The sequence below is a fragment of the Triplophysa rosa genome, linkage group LG6 (assembly GCF_024868665.1).
Source record: "Triplophysa rosa linkage group LG6, Trosa_1v2, whole genome shotgun sequence".
NCBI classification, from domain to species: Eukaryota; Metazoa; Chordata; class Actinopteri; order Cypriniformes; family Nemacheilidae; genus Triplophysa; species Triplophysa rosa.
Genome location: NC_079895.1, coordinates 28,160,633 through 28,180,847, shown reverse-complemented (window position 1 = coordinate 28,180,847; position 20,215 = coordinate 28,160,633). Strand labels below are relative to the sequence as shown.

Here is a 20,215-nt window from a genome sequence, read left to right as displayed (position 1 = left end):
TGGAAAAGGACTCCAGTGGCAACAGGTGAAGCTCTGGTGAACTCCATGCCCAAGAGGGTTAAGGCAGTGCTGGAAAATAATGGTGGCCACACAAAATATTGACGCTTTGGGCCCAATTTGGACATTTTCACTTAGGGTTGTACTCACTTATGTTGCCAGCGGTTTAGACATTAATGGCTGCGTGTCGAGTTATTTTGAGGGGACAGCAAATGTACACTGTTATACAAGCTGTACACAATTGTAGCAGTGTCATTTCTTCAGTGTTGTCACATGAAAAGATATAATAAAATATTTACAAAAATGTGAGGGGTGTACTCACTTCTGTGAGATACTGTACTTCTGTAAATGTGCACATCGTTTCTTACCCAGACAGAGGCACTGGGTGCACAGCATTAAACCAGAGACACCCAAACTCGGTCCTGGAGGGCCGATGTCCTGCAGAGTTTAGCGCTAGCCTGCCTCAACACACCTACCTGCAAGTTTCTAGTCTGCCTAGTAGGGTGTTGATTATCTGGTTCGGGTGTGTCTGATTAGGGTCAGAGCTAAACTCTACAGGACACCAGCCCTCCAGCCCTGTTGAAAAAAACAGCATATGCTGTGTTAGGTATGTTTCACCTGCACAAACCAGCATCAAAACATACCAAACCAGCATATGCTGTTTTTTCAACAGGGAGGACCCCTGCATTAGACCAAAAAAAGTAATATGGCCAAACCCACTGCACCTTAACGGAGGTCTTTTTTTGGAGGAAAATTTTTTGGAAGTTACTGCCGGTGAACATGTAGTCATGTTTAATTACTGTATCATAATTGCTTTAATGTTTGAAAACAGAGACAGAAAATATGTTGATGAGAACGGCTTTATCGGGCAGTTGGTCACATTAAAATACAGTATGTGACAATTCAGAGACCGACTCGGAGCGCAAATGCGACGAGATGATGTCACAAATATGCTAATTAGTACATCAAGAATCGATTCTGAATTGAATCATAACTAAGTATCGATATTGAATCAAATCTTGAGGGACCTAAGGATTCCCACCCCTAATGTACAGTACAAGAGTAGGGGTGGGAATCCTTAAAAAAGGGTTCCTAACCAATATATGAAACAATGTAAACTGTGTACAAAACTAAACGCAACAAGAATTACAAGCAGTGCACAAAACAGTCTCATATAATCAAAAATGATGTATGAATGTAAGCCATTGTGTAAAACGCATTTATTACCTAATTTTACTTCTGCGTTTTCAGTCAGCAGAACATTTTGGCCCTTAATGTCTCTGTGGATGACGTGATGAGCGTGCAAGTGGGCCAAACCCTGACAGGAAAACACACAGACACACACACGCAGACCGAAATTAGTTGTTCTCTGTTAGAGCTGATGAATGTTGAACACATTCAATTAGGACACACGTGTGTATTTGTGTATAGTTGTCTTCACATGTGTGTGTTACCCTGAGGATTTCTCGAGAGATGTAGGCGATCCAGTCTTCCTTCAGTGTATTTCCTTTAGTGTTCTTCACCAGGTCTGTTATTGAACCAGCGCCACAAAACTCCATCACCAACTAGATGAACACAACAGCAGATTTCATCTCAGATTTAACTCTTCTATGCTGATTCACTTTAAAATACTGCATTACATTCATGAGTTCTGTGTGTGTGTGTGTGTGTGTGTGTGTGTGTCCGGTGGGGACCTAAACCTGAATACACACCAACACATGGGGACTCGTGTCACGTGGGGACCAAATTGAGGTCCTCATGGGCAAAAAGCTAATAAATTGTACAGAACAATATTTTTTACAAATCTAAAAATGCAAAAAGTGTTTCTATGATCTTTAGGTTTAGGGATAGGGTTAGGGATGGGGATAGAATATACAGTTTGTACAGTATAAAAACATTACGGCTATGGACTGTCCCACGGGGATAGTAACAGACATGCTGTGTGTGTGTGTGTGTGTGTGTGTGTGTGTGTGTGTGTGTGTGTGTGTGTGTGTGTGTGTGTGTGTGTGCGTGACTGACCCACAGCTGGTCATCGTGTCCCGGCGGGCTCTTCTTTATAAAGGCTCCATAATATGTGGCGATGTTCCTGTGATGCGAGTATTTCTTCAGCATGTTAATCTCTAGTTTAATCTCCTCTTCTTCATCCTAGACACACACACACACACACAGATTATTCCTCAGAAAAGTCAAAGTAAAACACAATGTGCGCGCCATGTTCAGAGTCATACACACAAGGACAGTTTCCTAGACAATCGCAGACTAATTTAACTGTTAGAAGTGTCTTGATTGAAAACAATTTACACTGACATATCTTAAAATATATGTCTCAAGATGCACAACATCAATTAGGACTTGTCCTAATATAACTAAGGCCTAGTCCTGGTTTAAGATAATCCCTGTCCAGGAAACCACCCCACAGAGTTCAGGTTCGTATCGGAACAAAGTCAACTATGACTGTCACTACAGAGCATTGTGGTTTTGTTTACAATTAAACCGTTTTATTTTTAATTCCCAATAAAAACAAACTTTAGTTGAACAAAACAGGGCCAATTTCACATAAATCAATTTATATTTATATGACTGATTACTCAGAAACCTGCTAATTATGTACCGTCTAAATATTAACTACTATTAGGGCTGAAATGATTAGTCAACATTATCGATAATGTCAAAACAAATTGAAAGCTTAGAAATCAAACTGTGAAGTGTGTCAATGCCCTGTCTTGTTTTAAACACAGTAGCAGCAGTTTGACTATTGAGGACTATTGAGGAAGAGAGCCGAAATAATGTCCTTGTTTTATTTAGGAGAACTATTAAAACTCAATATTTTAATTAATTGCAAAAACTGAAAAATTGATTAAAGCCTACGGATTCATCTGTGAAATAATCAACGATTAGTGGAATAATCGTTCAAATAATCGTTAGATTATTCGTTTATGAAAGTATTCATTTGTTGCAGCCCTAACTATTATTTATACATTTTCAGTTTAACTAACCTATGCTTTTAAACTTCAATGAATGATTAACAATAGATGTCAACATGATATTAAAGGGATTGTCCACAGTAGAATGTCAATTCTGCCTTGAATCACTGTGAAATCCTACAGTAACCCTTGGTCCTCCATTCATCTTCAGAACACAAATTAAGATCGTTTTGAAGAGGTCCGGGAGCTTTCTGACTCCACCCATACGACAGCAACATAACTGACATGCAAAGTGCAAAATCTCAGCCATTTTGCTGTCTATGGACAGGAGTTATCGTTTGACTTTTTATGGCTGAGTATCCTTTTAAGGTATACTGAAGATAATATGTTTGTACATTAAGTATACGTTAAAAATGAATATATGTGTAAGGTTTGGATTTATGTACTGTATAAACGTGAAGTCGGGTAAAGCTCTGTATATTACAGATGGATCTATAGGACAGATTATAAATGCAACCGTTGCTGACCTGATCATACAGTAGATTTTGAGTCTGTTGCTATATATTTTCCATTAGACGCGCACTTTAACTGCTGCATCTCTTTCTGTTGTTTTTTTGTCAAATGTGCATTTTGTGACTAGTTTTTGAGACAGCGCAAGCATTTTTTACAAGTACTCGCGCATGTGCGAGCTGCAAATGGGGATTTTTTGCTGTTATTTCTTGCTGAAAAACGAGTGTAGGCCTATGTGCGTGAGAGGGCGATTAGTCAACTGTGCGGGCCGCGCCTCACTGATGTTTCTCGCTGTCGTCGTGTCTGTCACAGCTCAGTATAAAATGGCAAAGCGAACCATTGACGCCTTTTCTCCAGCATTTCCGCTATATTCATTTTGCGGTAGTACGGCTACAGCTTCTAAGTGACGCAGGGTTTGCCATTCATTCATCATTTGTCCAGCAAAGTTGCTAAATTAGCAGCTCTTTCACCAGATTTAGAGAATTTTCTGACCAATTTAGCGACTTTTTTTCAGAGGAAGTGCATAACAACAAGCCTAGCGTCTTTTTGTATTTCACTTTCATTCAGTGGGAAACTCGTCAATACTTCACCGCAAGCACAAGGTCTCGCTTTCCCGGCTCAGGGATTGTGCAGGGATCTCTATGCAGTGAGCGGCAGGGAGAAGCAGCGCATTCAGTTCGGCCGACACGTGAATAAAAGAGTACAAAAACCTGTTATCAACTGTACACAGTAAAATAAGCACATGGTGATCCTGACAGACGCTGTGCACTGTATGAAAAAATATAGAAAGAATGATGCTTTGTGCACCCAATTGTGTTTATTAGGACATGTGATCAGTGTATCCGTATAATCGCTCTTAAAGGGGCAGCAGCATAAAAAAAGATCTGTGCTCATAATGTTCATCAAACAACAAAGGACGGGCCCAAAACACTCACTCATATTAAAGGAATTGTGTTTTCCTTACATGAGTTAGGGTTAAGATAAAGTAGCATACAATAATTCCGTTGTTAAAGATGTGCTTTAAATGAATTTTACACAAAGATTGCTTATGTATAAGAAATAAAATCAATCATCATTCTATCATAAACAATTAGTTTAAGTGTTTCTTTTTTCTAACCTCACCGCACGCCTCTGGCGCTACCCAATTGAGGGTTATGGTCTAGAGCCCTGGGCATCTTTCCAAGGTGATTACGTATTACGGCAAGTCATGAACGCACAACACGGTTGGGTGCAAGCCGTGTATTTGTGGTTAAAAAGTATAAAAAGTAGAATTTTTCTTGGAAAATACTTAAACTTACTTCAGTCACATCCATGACTTTAATGGCCGCCAGCTGTCCGGTTTTCACATGTCGACCCTGAAACAGAAAACATCAGTAGAGATGAAACCAGGGCTTTTCCTGCATAAACAAAATTATGTCAGTCAGCTGTCATCACGGAAAACACCAACGACTGGATGGACGAACAACTCAGTGGGTTAGTCTTTTATAACTGCAGTTACAGCATTATGTCACTATGGTGGCGCTGTTTGGTTAACTGCACCGTGAGGCGCTGGCAAAACTTTGCAATTTTCACTAAATGTATTCCTAAGAGCTATTACCTTAGCTTTATTTTGTGGTTTTGCAGGTAAATATTGTTTACTTTGCATCAAGTATGTTAATTTTCTTTTAAAAAGGTTCGAAAATTAAACACGTTATCATATTAATTAGGGCTGGGTTTTGAGACCATTTTGGCACTTCGATTCTTATTTATATGGTTTCAATTCGATTCAATATCGATTAGTTATCAATTCAATTCAATTCAATTTTATTTATATAGCGCTTTTCACAATGTGCATTGTTCCAAAGCAGCTTTACAGGAGCAAATAAGAAAAACACAGAAAGGTAAAACACAGCGCAGTGCATGGTGTTTATAGACCAAGCAAGATCATTATAATAAATAATATCTAGGGATGTAACGATTCACCGTGAGCCGGTTGAAAATCGGTTATAATGAGTGACGATTCAAATCGGTTGAGGATTGAACTGAATCGCAATACATTTTTTGAACAGCAGGGGCCGCTATTTTCACTGAAAACCTAAACGTGGATGCTGATATTTCTTAAATGCAAAAAAATCCAAGAAAAGCACAGACAGTATTAGTTTGTTTATATTAAAGAGACTTTTTCTATTATTAATTTGTTATAAAATTGCAGTTTAGTTTTGTTATTTGAAATAAAACATTATTTTATTATACAAAGAAACGTGAAGCATTTAAGAAATAATGCAAGGGAAGTTGTTCATTTCTAAATTGTTTCAACTCATTTTTTAAAAATAAATCGTGAGTAAATCGTGAATAAATCGCATCGTGAGATCAGAATCGTGACTCGCATCGCATCGTGAGCTGAGTGAATCGTTACATCCCTAACCATATCTAATAAATAAGTAATAAATAAATAAATGCAGTCTCCCGGTGAGCAAGCCAACACTGCACTGCTGTGGCGAGGAACCCAAACTCCAATGATGAATAAATGGAGAAAAAACAACCTCGGGAGAAACCAGGCTCAGCCGGGAGGGCCAGATCTCCTCTGACGTGTCATAGCTGCACTCAGTGACCCCGACCAAAGCCACCGAGCAACGTCCACGAAGAACAGGGAGAGCCCACGAGCCGCGACCCAGTTATCAGTATTTAATTTAAAATATTAGTTTTGCAGATATGGAATCCATACTTAAATATACAGGCTGGTAACTCAAACCACCTTGCTCAGCTAAATTAATGAAATACACATTCACGTTAATAGCACAATTATGCTTGAAATTTGTTTTTACTTTTTCTTTCAGTAACCAAACATTACTGTAAAAAATAAAAAATTGTAAATGTGCAACAGTGAAATCATGAACAACTTAAAACATGTTTAAGAGATAAAACAGATTTCAAAATTCAACTTGACTAATGGCGCCATCCTCTGGACGAAAGGCGAAATACAGATAATATTCTCTGAGGCACATGGATTAAGAATCATTGTTTCTTTAAATTGAAGATCGGTTAAAATCGAAGAATCTATATTTCTTCATGTTTTCAGCTGTGCAGTCACTGTTTGGCTCAGAGATTACACTTGACACGCGAGAGGAACCCAGTCAGAAAAACGAGCTGACAGAAGAAGGAAGCATAGGCCGTTTCTCAATATGCATTCTTCAGCGGTCTTGTGTCCTCGTGTTCTCGCTCTACATCATCAATAACCGTCCAGTTCCAATACTCAAGAACACAAGAACAGAGAACGCCTGAAAGTACCCAGGTGTGTTCTCGATATCAAGGATACATCATATGCAGCCTTGCGCACCTACGGAAACCGCTTGAAGACCCATAAGTCACTTCGGCACGTCCGTCCAAGTTCGTTCTTCCGAGGTTGCCTCGCGAGACCGGTCTACACGAGAACACAAGTCCGTTCTTTGCGTTCTTGGAATTAAGAAACGGACATAATTTTAAAAGATTAAAAAAATCTTTTACTAAGGCTCCAGCTTTACAGCTTGTTAGTTCTAGTTAGGGACGGGTACCTGAACCTGGTATTAAACGGGCCCAGGGGCAAAATTATGAAAGACCGGAGCATCTATAAGCTCCGCCCTTATCGGTTCTGCTTTCGGTACTCGGGGATAAAAATCGTACACACACACGAACAGCCGCACAGAAGAAAGATGCTCTTAATTCGCGACGATGTCGGAGAGAACTAAAAGTTCAAGTGTGGTTACACTTCACCAAAGTTGATGCCGACTTTGACAATGCTCGTGGCCACAAGTGCAACAAAACCTTTGCTTGTAAGGGTGGAAACACAAGTTATCTGTCAAAGCACCTGTCTAAAGTGCATCATGTACAGACAGAGAGATGCACTGGTTTTGACTGCTTGGCCCAATCTAGATCATCTCTTGATGCCCCATCTACGTCAGGTATGTATGCTGAATGCTAACAGATGTTACTTGAACTCTGACATTCTTTATATATGCTAATGCCATTCACCCGATTTAAAACAACTGTAAATTCAATCTAACTAGTAAACTATGCTAATTCCACATGGGAGAAAGGAAATTACACATTTAATCCATTTTCTATTATTTAACTACTTAAAAAAAGAAATCAGCCTATGTGTAATCATTTATTATTACAACTGAAATAACTCACAATTACACAATTAAACATTCACAATTACATAACTATTTAGAGTAAAATTCAATTACCCTTATAAAGATTTTGAAGTGTTTTTTAAAGGAGAGGTTCTTTGAATGGTTTTACTAGATGTGAAATAAGTCTCTGCTGTCCCTAGAGTGTGTATGTGAAGTTTTAGCTCAAAATACCCAGCGGATCATTTATTATAGAATGTTGAAGTTGCCTGTTTTTGAGTGTGTGCAAAAACGCACCGATTTTGCTTGTATCTCTTTAAATGTTAATGAGCTTTTCATCCCAGTCACTCTCCAGATGAGGGCGGAGTTTCAGGAACTCGTGCGGATGCGTACCGGCCAAAACAAAACATTAAAATGTCAGTAATTGTTAGTGGTGTTCAGCCCTATATGTACGAACCGGAGTCTGACACTGATGGAGAGACACAAGAAGTGACAACCTTAAGAACTGAACAGGACGTTTCCGAATGGTTAGTTGTAATTTTGCAGTTATTGTGAAATTAACATTCTTCAAGTGCTCGATAAGCATTAGCATGGTCCGTCATGATAATGTATAAATCGCTGTGCAGGTGCTCGTGTGGGAATTGCAGTAAAATGACTACAGAGCCAGAGAATAAATGCTGCATGGAGGTCGAGCAGGTATAGTTTAGCGTTACTACAGTTATACTACGCGTTCAACGTTGTTCTATCATGTACTGTCACACTTACTTTACATATTGTTTAAGATGAGCCCGACAGCATGTGAGGGCACCGTCAGTAAATACAGTTAGACGCTGTACTTCTATTGTTAGCAACATTACCAATATAGCGCCATAACAAGCACATTAAAAATGGCAATTTTGAAAGACTAATCAGCAACAATATGAGGTGTGATACTTACTTATGTTAATAAGTAAACGTTACTTATTCTTCTGGATATGAGGACTGGGCACGAAGTGTTGGTATTGCTCCCAGTTTCAGTAGCAACCTCGTTGAAAGTCCAGCGTTGTACTGGCCCTCATTAGTGAAACAGTCCGGCGTGAAATGATCAGAACATGAAATACTTTACCGATTCTCAGCGGGACATTGCCTTCATAAATAAAATTTAACCATGCTGTTCTCTGTAACTCAGCTTGCGGGAGTCTATGGAGACAGTTATGCTGGTCGGTACATCCTAATACAGGACAACTGTAGTGCCTCCATGGCGAGGACATTGTGAAGCTATATGTCGAAGCTAAAAATGCAAAAAGTGTTCTATGATCTTTAGGTTTAGGGGTTGGGTTAGGGGATAAAATATACAGTTTGTACAGTATACAACTCATTACGCCTATGGACTGTCCCCACGGAGATAATAAACGAGACATGTGTGTGTGTGTGTGTGTGTGCGTGCGTGCGTGCGTGCGTGCGCGCTCATCGGGTCAGAACTCAATACAGAGAGCAGAGGAGAACTGTAAAGGCACGACCATGTAGAAACAGAAATGACACGCCGCCATGTAAATAAGATTAATAACAAAATGCTATTCAGTTTGTTTAGTACGAGAACAAGGTATAGACATGTTATATAGGAAAGGTAACCTTAAATTACTTCTCTTGTGATCTAACGCTACTAGGGCTGCAACAACTAATCGATAAAATCGATAATAAACGATAATGAAATTCATTGTCAACGAAAGCGCGTCTCTCCGTGCTGCGCGAGGTGCGCAGTTTTAAAGTCACACTTGTCACTCCGTGCAGCGCGAGATGCGCAGTTTAAAAGTCACACGTGTCTCTCCGTGCTGCGCGAGATGCGCAGTTTAAAAGTCACACGTGTCTCTCCGTGCATGTGTCTCTCCGTGCAGCGTGAGATGCGCAGTTTTAAAGTCACACTTGTCTCTCCGTGCAGCGCGAGATGCGCAGTTTAAAAGTCACACGTGTCTCTCCGTGCATGTGTCTCTCCGTGCAGCGCGAGATGCGCAGTTTAAAAGTCACACGTGTCTCTCCGTGCTGCGCAGTTTAAAAGTCACACGTGTCTCTCCGTGCATGTGTCTCTCCGTGCAGCGCGAGGTGCGCAGTTTTAAAGTCAGACGTGTTCTGCATGCATCTCTTCAAGCTGCGCAGTTTTAAAGTTTAAAAGGGAGAGGTGTTTTAAATGACAAAAATTAAAGATTATATTAGTAAAACCCAATTTGTGGCGTTTGCACTTTGCAAAGTACATAACAGGCTAAATACCCTGATTTGGTGGTTTATTTAGTTCAGAGGTGGGTAACGAAGTACATTTACTTGAGTACTGTACTTAAGTACACTTTTTGAGTATTTGTACTTAAGTATTACTTTTTCTGTTTACTTTTTACTGTACTTCACTACATTTGAATGACAAATATCTCACTTTTCATGGCACAAAAAAATGATTTCCTTGGCCGACCCTCCCCTCGCTCCCACGTTTGGGAGAGACTATTGTCAGTTGCTTCTAATATGACACACCTGAATCAACTCACCAGGTGTATTAATTATGGAGACATTCACAACATTTTGGGAGAAGGCTAATGAGTTCAGTTGTGTATACTTTTCCCATATCTGATTTACTTATCATAAGCAAAAGATGTAATTACATTTTATCCGATTAATCGAAAAAATAATCGCCCAACTAATCGATTATCAAAATAATTGAAGCTATATGTCATTGAATCGCTAGTTCGAATCTAGTTTGATGGACTCAATGCAGCCGGAAAACAAGTTTCACTCGCAAAATAGACTTAAACTAAGTAAAATAGCAGTTCACCATTTCAATAAGCTATCACTTATTTATCAGCATGAGAAATGACCAGGTACTAGTTGTTGTGAGTGTGTGAACACACTAAAATGCGTGTCTCACGGTGAATGCGTGAGACTTGAGAGCCCTGTAACAGGAATAGAGTTTAGCGGACTGTGCGTCAGTAATAACTAGGAGTGTAACGGTTCTCGGTAAATAATTGAACCGCACGGTTCTCCACCAACGGTTCGGCACAAGGTCCAACACGCTTGGACCGCGGCTCATCTTAAATCTGACGACGCATTTATAATATGGTTCGTTAAAAATTATAATGCATAAAACAGACTGACAAAGTTCAGCTAATGTATGTTTGTCGATGGATACACATTTAATACCTACAACAAATCAAATAACGTAGACAAATTTCAATAGGATTGACGTATGCTGTAATATGACCAGTCATTTATGCTGTCATCACCCGGGTGTTGTGAGCGCGCGAGTGCAGGTGAGACCTAAACAGCACATTTTGCTATTTAAACTAAACTCATTCAAGCCTTGTCAATTTAAACATTTAAGTGCAAGATGACGTACAAGAAAACTCGCTTGCGCGCTGTGAGAAGATCCGAAGCGCGCATAAGGAAAGTCTCAGTTGTCTTTGAAGCGCTTAAACGGACAAATTCACACACGAAGTAGGTAAACATGCCCCTCTTGTCGAGTATCTTAACAAATATAGTAGGTTATGTCTTAAGTGAACGGACAAAACGGACGAAAAACAACGCATGTGTACAGTATCAGTGTACTGGATCCATTTAATTCCTCTTAAAGCGACAGCAGCATATTCCTGCTGTCTGTTAAAAGTCAAGGAAATCACTCACTGCTTGTGACTCAATAGCTTCTGTAACTTCAATTAAGATTCGTCTTTATTTAATTTGTACATATGCACTGTTATGTTTTATTTGATTACTTTAATACATTTCTACCTTAAAATAAGATAATGTATATATACCTTTTATTTTCTGCTTTGCTCTGTTGTTTTATTGGTGCTGTTACTTGTAGCTTGATTATTTGTTCTTATTTTTATTTGTCAGTAGTCCCTTTTCCCTGAACATAGCACAAATCGAACCGAACCGAAACCGTGACCCTAAAACCATGACACAGACCGAACCGTGAGTAATTTGAACCGTTACACCCCTAGTAATAACGGTCTGTGGGGAAACGCAGTGCTCCGTGTGAACTGTAGTTAAATGGATAACTACACAAAAATTGCCTCGATTTTTTGTATTCGAATTACTCGAGTTACTCGAGGAATTGTTTCAGCCCTATGTGTGTTCACCACTTGCTGTGCGTGTGTTCACTACTCTCTGGATGGGTTAAAAGCAGAGGTCACATTTTGGGTATGGGTCACCATATCTGACTAATAGGTCACTTTCATTCATTCATTTAAGTATTTAAAATGTAGGGTTAAATCTTCTCTTCTAAATCTACTGGGATGTTTTATAGACTAGTCAGTTACAAAACCTTCATTTAAATGACTGTAAGACTGGTCATAGTCCAAAGGTGTGCTGCATCTAATCTAAAAAACCCACACTGTATGTTTGTTTACAGTCACTCAAGGCTGTGTGTAACAGTGGTTTTACTATGGTAAAATGGGATTTAGCCTGGAGCTGAAGAACAGCTTTTATCAGTGACACAACGTCATTTTTATGTAAAGATCGGAGGGTAACCTACAACCTGAACACACATCCAAAATGAATTCAAATGAAATAAATTGTTATGAAATATGCTCTCCTTCATCCCTGAGATGAATATAAAAGGCATTGCTGTAATGAAACCATAAAGTATAAAAGTACTGTTGTGATGCTGAAATTCATTTTTACTTCATATTTTAAAATGAACACCAGCTTACTAAATACAGCACGGTGTACTTACTTTAATACACCGCACAACAGTATGCAGGGCTCCAGACTGCGACTAGATGGTGGCATTTTGCAACCAGTTTTTGAGACAGCGCGGGCATTTTTTACAAGTACTCGTGCGACCTGCCAATTTGGATTTTTTTTCTAGTTGTTATATCTCATGAAAGATCTAGTAGATTGGGAGCCCACCAATGTAGGCCTATACAGGACTCAACAGTAAAGGATTTTTCTACTGGCCCGGTCGGGCAAGTGATTCCAATTTTCACTGGCCCTGAAAAATTTTCACTGGCCCCACCACAAAAACGTATTCAATAATATCTAGTTATTTGTTTGTTGTTTTTTACCTGTAATCTTAATTAATAAGGATATGACACCATAAAACTATTAGCCTATAACTCAATTTCAATTATACATCAGTTCTCTCTGGTTCTTGAATCTGACTGGCTAATAGCCGTGAGATATTCCACCAGGATCATCACGGGAACTGACCGTTGAACCGCTTCACTGACTGTTTGTATCACTCCGCCACTAAACTAACTGGGACTATGCTGTCCTCGCAACTGCGTTACTCTGAAGAAGTTAGATTGCTAGCAAACAAACACACGAAGCAGTTTATCCTTTCCAGAATGTTTATTTCTGTGATGCTTTCTCTTTTTTTGTAAAACTGGCATACAATAAACAAGATATGAAATTACTAACTTCACATTAATTTGTTTGGTGTAGCCGACATATAAACGCGTGCACTGCGATCTGCACATGGGTGTACATGTGATGCGATGGGACTTTCTTTCATTATCATTATATCGATCACAGTTTAACTTCCAAGAATCAATGTTATGTTAACACATAATATGAACGCTTACAGATAGTAAATAAACTTACAGGCATATCTTTCTCCAAGGCAAAGATTGTTCGCGTTGTGAAACGAAACTAGGCTACTGCTGTCTCTAAATCTCAGTGTTGAGATCTAAATCTCAACACTGCGCAAACGTCAATACTGGAAATGGCCACTAGGTGGCGTACATACACAATGATAATTGGAACACACTTAAGTGAAACTAAACGTTGTCAGTGTTGGCGGTGTCTCTAGCAATTTATTCACAGCGCTCTGCACTCATTGTTTAAAAAGATTACAGCGAGGGTCTCGATCAAGATCATAGAAATTGGATTAACACATTCTCGGTGAGTTTACATTTAAAAGTCTCTCTCAGCACAGCGCAAATTTAAAAGAAGTGATTGTTTGGACTTAGTAGCGGAGGTTTAACTGTTATGCTGGGCTTGGATTCGTGGCGTTAGAAAGTAGTTCCCCATTTCCTTTAAAGGTCTAATCAGACGAGCACTTTCAACAAGTTGGTATGATTTATTAGGGTCTTCATGAAATGTCTGGAACATATTTTGCGGTTTAAGATAGTCCTTGTTCGGGAAACCGCCCCTATGTGCGTTAATATGTTTAGCTGCGGCAAGCTGTTTGCTTTGCTAATGAACATGGGCGAACACTGGGGTTAGTTTCATTTTAAACGTCTCACATCATTCGTGCTTAGGCTGAAAAATCTGTCACAGCATACTAGTTATGCTCTCACGTTGTGTGTGTAACGTTATAACTTGTCAATGACAAGCGCTAAAATCCATGTAATTCCGCTGAGATCTGCAGTGGATTCTGTGGATTTTAGGTAAGCATACACGCACAACGTAAGCGCATTAGCTGTTTGCTGTGACTTATTTTTTAGTCTCCGGACGAATGATTTGAGACGTTTAAGACGAAACCAACTGCAGAGGAATTCAGGAAACATAATTTAGCAAACCATTGACACTGCACGTGTGTTGTGTTGACACGTCGGACAGAAGGGGGTGGGGTTCGCTGTAACTCATTATCAGTTAAAGAGACATGCACCAAATGGGTTGCTGTGAGCGACTAGGCCTTAGTTAAATTAGGATATTTGAGTTGTGTTAAAAAACATACTTTACAAAAAAACATTACTGGTGTGCATCTTGAGACAAAATAATCCCACTGATATATTTGAAGATATGCCAGTGTAAATTGTTTTCGTTTAAGACGCCTCTAACATTTCAGTTAGTCTGGGACTAGGCTTAAGCCCTGTGGAAACCGCCCCATAATGTATTAACATTCATACAGCTAAACTCCAAGTGCCCATCTGCACTTATATACAGTAAGTTTAACACTGGCTTTGAATGTTCTATTTAGCCCATGACTGACTTAGCTCCCTTCGCTATCATATGCTAACGTTATCCTCCTATATACACGGTACATTTACGTCAATTCAGACTGTTGATAAATATTACTTATATCGGCAGTTTTGTCTCGTTCAGTTGGTCTCGATCCCTCTTGAGGAACAACTTTGAAGCTAATCCTGCTTGTACTGTCCCAGGTTGAAAAAGCACTCTGGTTTGAAGTGATTCGTGCAAACAAGCAGGTTTTTACTTATGGTTTCTGATGGATTTCCACTAAAAATAAAATAAATCCACTCGTCTCTTCCTAGGGTTGGACTGTGCAGCGACTACATTGCATGTTGTCCACGAACTTTAGCCATGGCGTCACGTACACCGCTGTCGCTTGTGAAAACAACAATGGCGGAGCGCGGTGGGTGGAACTGTGTAGATTAAGGGGTGGTAACATTATAATAAAATCCGCTTCGGACACACAATCGGAGCAAAATCTGAACGGCTCGATTTCTCACATGCTTGCGGGGTAAGGCACACCAAAACAAACTTACTGGGTTCTTATTTTTCACGTTTTCTGGATTGCTAGATGCACCGGGGACTCGCACTTAAACACAAAAAAGTGGGGTTTTCATCTGATGTCTCCTTTAAAACCGGAGGGGTTTAAAGACACTCCGACGTTGTTTCTGGTTTATCTACACACTTGTGCTGTCGAACTGATGTGTAAATGCAATATCGCTCTCGTAGTCGTGTATGTAGTGTTGCGGCCTCGTGCCTCTAGCCTAATCACAGCCATGAAGATATTGCATTAATCTTGTTGAAGACAACTAATCAGTAAGTAATCAAATAAGATAAAGTAATCAAAGTATGTGCAATAGCACAGATAAATGTAATAAAGCAAACATACAAATAATCAGTGCATTTCAGGTGTTTTAGGTTGGTCTAATAATTATCAGGTACAGAAATTAAATAATGTAAATACTTTAGTCTTCACTGTATTAAATATAATATTGATTTAACCTTACTAAAGTTATAATATAATCAGTGAAGAGCAGTGAGTGTTGTTTGATGAAGAAAACTGAGATGTTTATTATGCTGCTGCCCCTTTAAGAGATGCACAGATCTTATATAATGAAACACACGCGTTTTGTTTCCACATAAGTCTTGTTCCCGTAAGACATAATTGATTCATTTTTACAAGTATACTTGGTACTATTGGCATTTTGGCATCATTTTGTGTCGATATGTCAGATTAAGAGTAAGAAGACGTGAAAGAGAACTCAATTCAGTATTTTGTGCGTTGTCTGATGCGACATTCCGGCTGCGCGCGCATTTCAAACAGCAAGTGAGAACCGAATCCAGTCCTCTTTTGCATCTTCTTGGAAATATTTAAATAGGCTTAAATTAAGTCTTAAAAATGTACAAATTATAAATTTCCCATGACGATGCAGCACTGGCCCGACCGGGAAAGTGACGGTTCTCTCTACTGGCACGAGGATCTCCTACGCTGGCCCCGTATGGGATCAGAATTGTTGCAATATTCTGAATAAATAAACTATGATCCGCAAATAAATATAGAGAGTTTCACAAACATTTTTTAAATCCACATATGCTCAAAAAGCGAACCATAAATATATGTTAGACGTTCCACAAAAAGAAATGGAATTCACAAATAAATACAATGAGATTTGCAAATAAAAAATATTTACAAATTTATTTTAATGGCATTTATTTGTAGATCGCTTTCTGCACATATGTGGATCGCTTTCTGCACATTTGTGGATCGCTTTCTGTGCATTTGTGGATCGCTTTCTGCACATTTGTGGATCGCTTTCTGTGCATTTGTGAATCGCTGCACGCATTTGTGGATCAGTGCACGCATTTGTGGATGGCTCTCTGTGCATTTGTGGATCAGTGCATGCATTTGTGGATGGCTCTCTGTGCATTTGTGGATCACTGCACGCATTTGTGGATGGCTCTCTGTGCATTTGTGGATTTTGAAACATTTCTAACGTCAAGACGTGCACACGATCCACAAATAGGTGGACTCCGCCCACTATCTACGCAAACCAATCGGGTAACTTCCGCTTTCGTTGTCCAATAGGGCACATTCTAACTTCAGCCAATCACGTTTTGCTCTGCACTAAGATTCAGGGAGCTAACATGGCGGCTAAAATGCGTGATATACTAAGAAATGCGTATGGCCTCTTCTTTATACTACTCAGTAATGATTGTTTGTGTTTCTATGCATTGTCCATATGTTAGTAACAAACGACTGAAACGTTTATGACTTGATAACAGCATGCACGGACTGGGGTGGACAATACCGGTGACTGGGGACTGATTTGGTCTGCTGCAAGCCAGCCGTTTTATTGTCTTTATGTATCAAAGTGATAAATTCTGACTTTGGCATTCAATGAAATATAATCTGTTTCCCTGATACTGCATGGGTAAGCAGCTAGTTCGCGCCGGACACTCAGCGCGTGCCTCCTTTCAATGTGTGCAACGTTTGCATTGCAATGAGCTGCAGCTGTCGGTGTACTACCAGTATATGATGTCAGAATTAACGTGGAGGAAATCATCAGCACTGTGAATTTCTATGTCATTCATAATTCAAAATAAAACAATTTATTCAGTCATCTCTGTTTATCCCATTCCTGAATGATCTCTGCTGTGGTTTAACTGTTTTGTATACTGTCTACTCTTGCCACAACAAAGGATGTCGATCCTTTGACTATGATCTTGTGCACACAATATATTCTCAAATTCACACAGCAACCCCAAAAGTAAACGATGTAGGCCTAGTAAAATTTGTGTTTCCGAACCTTACCATAGTAAATATTGGTATACAACTGCAGATAATCAATTTACTGTAGTTAATAAAAAGGGTTGTGGCAGTGCTCTTAGTATAGCGTGTTATACGATATACGTCTCCATTTTTCCTTGTGCTAAATAAATCAATATTGTTGGGTTATAATTATGTATATATTGCTGCCTTTTAAATGACACATAGGACAGCTTTAAAATACTGTTTATTTCATTTATTTATTGGCAAATAAAAAATCAACGGGGGAAATAAGAACGCAAGGGAGGCAACACAACTTTTCTCTTCGATGAAAAAAGTATGAAGCAAAATATAAAATTGCCAGATAAAAATGAATTGAAGCTAAATGTACAAATTAATTAGGGCTGTGCAATTAATCGAAAATTAATTGTAATCGTCAATTTTGGCCTTCAACAATTACAAAAACAAAATAATCGAGGTAAAACGATTATTGTGCCACATTCCATTTTGCAAGGATCCTCTCTTTTCTTGTGGAATAAATCCACAGCGCACCCCCTTCCTTACAGTGGTTCAGCTGTGCTATTTCTTTACATTTATTTTTCAGTTGAATTCACAGTTTAAAAGCAAAGTTATTTATTTTCTATGTTGTTTTAAAAGTTAATGAGTAATCGTGTTGAGTAATCGGGATCTCAATATTGGCCAAAATAATCACGATTATGTTTTTTGTCATAATCGAGCAGCCCTAAATTAATGGGTTCTCCATACAAATGCACAAATGGCACTGGATATTACATGGCATGTCAGTAAAGCCCTTTTTATACAGAGATCCCGGAAAATATGCAAAAGATGTGTCCCGGGATGACGGGATCGGTTGATTTTGGTTCACACATTTTGCTGGAACCTGTGCGTGCGTTCACACACATCCTAAAGACATGTGACATGTAATGTACTGTAATGTAGTCGGGAATGTAGCGCTGCCACGGTGAAGGAATTTTCCTTGCGGTGATATTGGCAATTTTGTAGTTCAATAGGGCTGGGCGATATGGCAAAAAAGTAAACTCGATAGTTTTTTTCTATATTGATCGATAACGATATTTATTTCGATATATATTTAATTAAAAAACTGTATTTAAAAGAATCTATTTTAAATACAGTTTATTAACAAAAGTTAACCTTTAACCAGTTAAAATTCAATTAAATTAATGCACTGTTGCAACACAGAGGATATTAGGCCATAAACAACATGTACCAGTTCATTCAGTCTCATTTTGACTCAATTGACTCGTTAAGTAAAGGGAGTGTTCATTCAGTACATTCAACCAATGAAAGGGCTCCGTTACTGTGTACATTCGAACGCTATTGGCTCAGCACCTGCGCACATACATAACGCTGCAATAATGTCTTGCTCGAGTAGTGGGATTCATTCAATGTATTCAGTGAACCTTAAAGACATCTCACATAAACTGTAGTACATTTCTTTAATCATGCAAGCATCTTACATACAAGGTTCAATATTTTAATGTGCACACAAACTCACTTCATTACATCTCTGATCTGTACAGGGCAGCGCTGGTTTGTTTCATAGCACCAGCTCATGTTAGCAGATATGTTAACGATGGATATAAAAACGTTTGTGCTTGAGTTTCGAAGTAACTCGCTTGCAATTGCCCTCAAGTTTGTTTTGTTTAACCGGCGATTGCGAAAAAAAAATAAGACACTTGATAAACCGCGTGATGACAACTCGAGGTTAGTTTCACCTTTGTTTCCGCTTCCAGTAATGTTTTCCTCCTCATGTTGAGTTTTCTTTGCCAAGTGCAGTATGAAATGGACTTTGTACATTGACGCGCATGTAAAGCTGCACGCTGACTGACTGTTGTTGCGTTTATTTCTGCGTTCTGTTAGACTGTAAGATTAATCCATATCGAGTCAAAATGCCAATAGCTTATCATCGTTTTTGAAATACATTCTATCGCGATTCGATATGATATCGTTTATCGGCACAGCCCTAGTTCAATAGCGCGCGTTTGCCTATAATTATAACCGCAGTTCCTTCTATATTGTTACGGTGGCCAACCCGAAGTAGGCCTAAAAAAGCCTACCCTAAATGGGGTTATTATATAGCATACATTGTTGGTTTTTAAATGATAAAGATATCAATTTAAAACAAAATAACTACTTTTTATGTAGCCTATTTAGGCTATTGGTAAATGCAGAACACTGAAGAATGAGACGCAAGAACCAAGGCATAGCCCAACCAGCTGAAGTTAAATATAAGAAAAATATGAATATATGAAAACAAAAGCAAATTGTTTGGGCTTGTTGGTGCAAATTTACAGAACCTCAATAAAAATTATAACAGAACGATGCGCAGTTTTAATAATAAAAAATTGTCAGTAGCCTGTTTCTATCTTTAACTGCAATACAAAAGGCAATTATTTTGTTTTGCATGTTTTTGTTTAGAAAAAACAAGCATGCTCAGGTAGGGTCAAATCAGTCTGTTAATAAAAAATCGCTCCTCCACGTCATGTACATCAAGAGACGACAAGACTTGTTTTAAAGGTTGCTAAGCGATCAAGTTTATTAAAGTTCTCTACCATTGTAACTGTGTTGATCGATGAAGTATTTAAAACTTGCTGCATTTAGAGGCGTATATTTATATTCTCATATTCTCTCTCAATTTCAGTTTACACGCTCGGGACACATACAAACACTCGAGACCTCCGAAGAGTACAGCGGATATTTCGGACTGTTGAGCGAATCACTGGTACTACCCTTCCCACTGCAAGAACTGTACTCTTCCAGAGTGAGCGAGTAAAAGGGCTCGCAAAATCTCTCTGGACCCCTCACACCCCGCACACTTTCTCTTTGAACTGCTGCCGTCTGGTCGGCGCTACAGAGCACTGAGCGCCAAAACAGCCAAATAAAGTTTCTTCCCTCAGGTCATCTACCCCATGAACAGTTAAATGTTCTCCCCACTGTTCAATAAATATTGCAATACTAAACTACTCACTTATACTCATATTTATTTATTATACATATGTTACTGATTTAAT

At 39.0% G+C, this 20,215-nt stretch overlaps 1 protein-coding gene across 4 annotated transcripts in view; it reads right to left on the bottom strand.

Annotated features, from left to right (window-relative positions):
* map4k4 (mitogen-activated protein kinase kinase kinase kinase 4) overlaps positions 1 to 20,215 on the bottom strand; it is a 62,388-nt gene that overhangs the window by 36,737 nt on the left and 5,436 nt on the right. For all 4 annotated transcript variants that reach the window (XR_008963188.1, XR_008963189.1, XM_057336937.1 and 1 more), the window contains exons 3-6: positions 4,730 to 4,786; positions 2,017 to 2,142; positions 1,452 to 1,562; positions 1,225 to 1,315 (exon numbers count right to left, since the gene is read on the bottom strand). Coding sequence is in view for 2 of the 4 variants with exons in the window: in XM_057336937.1 (XP_057192920.1) it covers positions 1,225 to 1,315; positions 1,452 to 1,562; positions 2,017 to 2,142; positions 4,730 to 4,786 (385 nt within the window). In the remaining 2 variants the exon portion in view is untranslated. The remainder of the gene's footprint in view (positions 1 to 1,224; positions 1,316 to 1,451; positions 1,563 to 2,016; positions 2,143 to 4,729; positions 4,787 to 20,215) is intronic.